The sequence below is a fragment of the Cebus imitator genome, unplaced genomic scaffold (assembly GCF_001604975.1).
Source record: "Cebus imitator isolate Cc_AM_T3 unplaced genomic scaffold, Cebus_imitator-1.0 Scaffold847, whole genome shotgun sequence".
In the NCBI taxonomy this organism is placed as follows: Eukaryota; Metazoa; Chordata; class Mammalia; order Primates; family Cebidae; genus Cebus; species Cebus imitator.
In genome coordinates this window covers 189084-193965 of record NW_016108162.1, presented here as the reverse complement: position 1 = coordinate 193965, position 4882 = coordinate 189084, and the positions used below count along the sequence as shown (strand labels likewise).

At 41.3% G+C, this 4882-nt stretch overlaps 1 protein-coding gene across 1 annotated transcript in view; it reads left to right on the top strand.

The window, feature by feature from the left end:
- The first annotated feature begins 2898 nt into the window (after positions 1 to 2898).
- The window catches only part of LOC108297810 (zinc finger protein 431-like), a 29718-nt gene continuing 27734 nt past the window's right edge, over positions 2899 to 4882 (top strand). The window contains 1 exon segment of the mRNA XM_037735580.1: positions 2899 to 3327. Coding sequence (XP_037591508.1) covers positions 2908 to 3327 — 420 coding nt within the window. The 5' untranslated portion in view covers positions 2899 to 2907.

The window sequence follows — 4882 nt, the reverse complement described above, 5'->3', positions numbered from 1 at the left end:
TTTCTGTCAGAGTCTCACTCTGTCACCCAGGCTGGAGTATATTAGTGTGGTCTTGGGTCACTGAAACCTCCATCTGCCGGGTTTAAGCCATTGTCCTGCCTCAGCCTCCCAAGTAGCTGGGACTACAGGTGTGTGCCACCAGACCCATCTAATTTTTGTATTTTTAGTAGAGACAGGGTTTTTCCATGTAGACCAAGCTGATCTCAAACTGCTGACCCCAGGTGATCTGACTGCCTTGGCCTTCCAAAGTGCTGGGATTACAGGCATAAGCCACTGTGCCCAGTCCATGTCTTTGTTATTGCAAACAGTGCTGTAATAAACATGCATGTGCATGTGCCTTTATGGTAGAATAATTTATATTTCTTTAGGTATATACTCAATTTGGAGGTTGCTGGGACAAATAGTAATTCTGTTTTCAGTTCTGTGAGGAATCGCCACACTGCTTTTCACAGTGGTTGAACTAGTTTACCCTTCTACCAGCAGTGTATAAACATTCCATTTTTTTTTCACAGGTGCTATAAAAAAATAAAAAATAAAAAACAAAAAAAGAGAAAAATAAATATTCAATTTTCTCTGCAACCTTGCCAGCATCTGTTATTGACTTTTGTTTTTGAGACAGAGTCTCACTCTGTCATCCAGGCTGAAGTGCAGTGGCGTGATGTCAACTCATTTTAACCTTCACCTCTTGTGTTCAATAGATTCTCGTGTCTTAGTTTCCCAAGTAGTTGGAAGTACAGATATGCACCACCAAGCCTGACTAATTTTTGTATTTTTAGTGAGAATGGGGTTTCTCCATGTTGGCCAGGTTGCTGTCAAACTCATGACCTTAAGTGATCTATCCACCTTAACCTCCCAAAGTGCTGGGATTACCATGCTCAGGCTTTTATTGACTTTCTAACAGCAATCAAAATGTGAGATGGTATCTCTTTATTTATTTATTTTTTAATTTCTCTAGTGGTTGCTGGTAAGCATTTTTTGCACATGCTTGTTAGCAACATGTTTGTCTTTTGAAAAACATCTGTTCATCTTTTTTGCCTACTTTTTAATGAATTTTTTTTGTAAACTTGCTTAACTTCTTTATGAATTCTGGATATTAAACCTTTATTAGGAACATAGGCTGCCAGTATTTTTATTTATTTGGTATGTTGTCTGATTACTCTATTGAGAGTTTCCTTTGCTGTGAAGAAGCGTTTTAATTTAATTAGGTCCCATTTGTCTATTTTTTTGTTGCAATTCCTTTTATCTTCCTCATAAAATCTTTGCTAGTTTCTATGCCTCGAATGGCATTTTCTTGGTTATTTATTTTCCAAGGTTTTAAAAATAATTTTTAAGTTTTGCATTTGTCTTTATCTTCATTTGATTTATATATATATGTATATATACGTATACATATATATGTATATATATGTATACATATATATACACATACATATATATGTATACATATATATATATTATAAGGAAGGTGACCAGTTTGAATCTTCTACATAGTGCTAGCTAGTTATTTCAGCACATTTATTAAATAAGTAATTCTCCCCACATTCTTTTTGTCAGCTTTGTCAAAGATCAGATAGATGGAGGTGTGTGGCATTATTTCTGGGCTCTCTATTCTGTTGCATTTGTCTATGAGTCTGTTTTTGTTCTAGTACCATGCTGCTTTGGTTACTACAGCCCTCTAGTGAGTGTGATTTGAAGTGGGGTAATGTAATACCTCCAGCTTTGTTCTTTTTGCTTAAAATTGCCTTGGCTATTCAGGCTCATTTTGGCTCCGTATAAATTTTAAAATAGTTACTTTTTTAGTTTTGTTAACAATATTTTTGGTAGTTTGATAGGAATAGCATTAAATTGGTAAATGTTTTTGGGCAGTTTTGATCGTTTTAGTAATATTGATCTTTTCTATTCATCAGCATAAAATGTTTTTTTCATTTGTGTGTGCCATCTCTGACTTCTTTAAGTAGTGTTTTGTTATTCTTGTTATAGAGATCTTTTACCTCCCTGGTTAGCTGTATTCCTAGATACTCTATATTCTTTTTGTGGTAATTGTGAACGGAATTACATTTTTGATTTGGCTTTTGGCTTGGATGTTGTTGATGTACAGGGATGCTACTGATTTAGTGTCCTAAAACTTCGCTGAAGTTGTTTATCAGTTTAAAGAGGTTTTCTGGCTGGGCATGGTGGCTCTTGTCTGTAATTACAGCACTTTGGGAGGCCAAGGCTGGGCAAATCACGAGATCAGAAGTTCGAGACCAGCTTGCTTAACATGGTGAAACCCTGTCTCTAAAAAAATTAAAATAAAATCCCTCTCTCCCCTTTTTTTTTTTCTTTTTTTTTTGAGACGGAGTTTCACTCATGTTACCCAGGCTGGAGTGCAATGGTGCCACCTTGGCTCACCGCAACCTCCGCCTCCTGGGTTCAGGCAATTCTCCTGCCTCAGCCTCCTGAGTCGCTGGGATTACAGGCACGCACCACCATGCCCAGCTAATTTTTTTTTTGTATTTTTAGTAGAGACGGGGTTTCACCATGTTGACCAGGATGGTCTCGATCTCTTGACCTCGTGATCCACCCGCCTCGGCCTCCCAAAGTGCTGGGATTACAGGCGTGAGCCACCGTGCCCGGCCATATATACTTTATTAATAAGTACATATTACACATTAAAATGATATGGACATATTGGGTTAACTAAATTGTTACAGTCAATTCAACCTGTTGTTTCTTTTTAAAGTTTGGATACTACAAAGTTTAAAATTCACATGCGGCTCACATTTTATTTCAGAGGATTGCCTCCTTTCTAAAATCTCGGCCTTCCTGCTCAAAGACCAGAAACTGAGAAGGTCATAAAATCTGAAATTTTAAAATAATTGTTATTATATTCTATTTGTAAATAGCCATATAAAATATTATTTGCAAATGCATATGACTTTGCACACCAGTTTAAAGGCTAATACTCTCTGTGGTGGGCCAGGCTCAGCTCAGGAAGGAAGCCCTGCCCGAAAAGGCTGCAGCCTAGGCTGTCTGTCACTTTTTCTTCACTCAGCCCAGCATCCGATCACATCTTCTGTCACTCAGGGCCTGAGAGGGTGGGGTTTCAAACGTTATTCAATCAGCGACGCTGGGCTGGGAACCGTCCAATCAGGCACGCAGCTGGAGCGGACCGGAAGGTTTCGGGAATGTGGCGCGGCCTTTGTCTCTTGCTGCTGGAGCTCCAGGTCTCATCTTCACTTCGCTGTGTCCTCTGCTCCTAGAGTACCAGCCTCTATGGTCCTGCGACCTGAAGGTATTGGGAGTTCCACAGCTACGACGCCGGGACCCCCTGGAACCCTAGAAATGGTGAGAGTGCCGGGTCGAACCTCCGGAGAGAGGAGAAAGGGCTGGTTGGAACCGGTGGGAAGTGGCTGTGGCGGGACTCAGGCCTCCCCGCAGTCGGCTCCACAGTCTGCTCCCGGAGTTCCTGCCCAGCTCCGCCTCAGTCCCCTTCAGCCATAAGATGGCGGCTGCGCTTACAGCCGGGCCCCGGTGTACTGCCTCTTCCCTGCGCAGTGACTGTGCTCTGGTCTGGAGCCATCCCTGGGCAGCTCTTCACCCGCAGCCGTCGCGTCTGTCCCAGATTGTGCAGGGACCACAGGAGGGTCGTCAGGGGAGAATCCTGACTCCGGGTGCGGGTTCCTTGAGTGTGAAGAGTTTTGGTCCGTCGGGTTCCCAGCTCCTCTTTTCTGTTAAAAATGTATGGGAGTCACCCTATTAAATAAATTAATCAAAGAGTGATTCTAAAATTGTCAAGCACCCTGCTGTGGTTTGTGATTTGTGGTTCATGGACGGGGCTTGAAGGAAAGAGTTTTTTTTTTTTTTTTGAGATGGAGTTTCGCTCTTGTTACCCAGACTGGAGTGCAATGGCGCGATCTCGGCTCACCGCAACCTCCGCCTCCTGGGTTCAGGCAATTCTCCTGCCTCAATCTCCTCAATAGCTGGGACTACAGGCACGCGCCACCGCGCCCAGCTAATGTTTTGTATTTTTAGTAGAGACGGGGTTTCACCGTGTTGACCGGGATGGTCTCAATCTCTTGACCTCGTGATCCACCTGCCTCGGCCTCCCAAAGTGCTGGGATTACAGGCTTGAGTCACAGCACCCGGCCCAGGAAAGAGTTTTATAAACTGCGTGATGCCCACCTTCTGAAGCCTGTTTCTGTGAATTCATCAGAAATAAAAATAAAAATAAATAAGCTGCATGATGAAGAAAACCAAATTCAGTAATTGGTTAGGTACGGTTATGTAGTTTCTTAATTTGTACAATAAAGGTGAAAATTTTCTGGTTATGTAATCCGAGGTTAATTGGCCGTTTATAGTTGGTTAAGGCTGAATTTTCTCTCAATGTAGTTATTTACTAAAAAATGCACCCCAGTTAGATTTTTTTTCAAAGTAGGAATCCAGGGACTAGAGACACATCAGTCTAATTGCCTGCCATTTAATTATTTTCACACTCCATGGGAAACTGATTTTCTGCTGCATTTTTCGCCTGTGTCCCAAGCAGTGTCTTAAGTCTAACCTCTATCCCTCATTTCTCCAGCCTCACTCTGGCTTGCAGTAAGATACTAAATTTCCAGTTTCATCTGGCATTCCCAAATGCCAGCTTTTCCTCCCTAATTTACATTATCAGCTATTTGTCTTTTAGTGTACTTTTCTATATCATATTAATTATTTTTTGCAAAGCATTAAATGACAGTTTTTAAGATTTGTTACCTGTTTGTAAATATTACCCATGAGAAGAAAGCAAAGAATAATCCCCTGACGCTGTATTATAAAAACTCTTCATGCCTCTTCTCCTTACATCTTCTCTAGGCACAGAGATCTTGGTAGAATGTTTTGGGTCAAGGTTATCCTTTGGAAT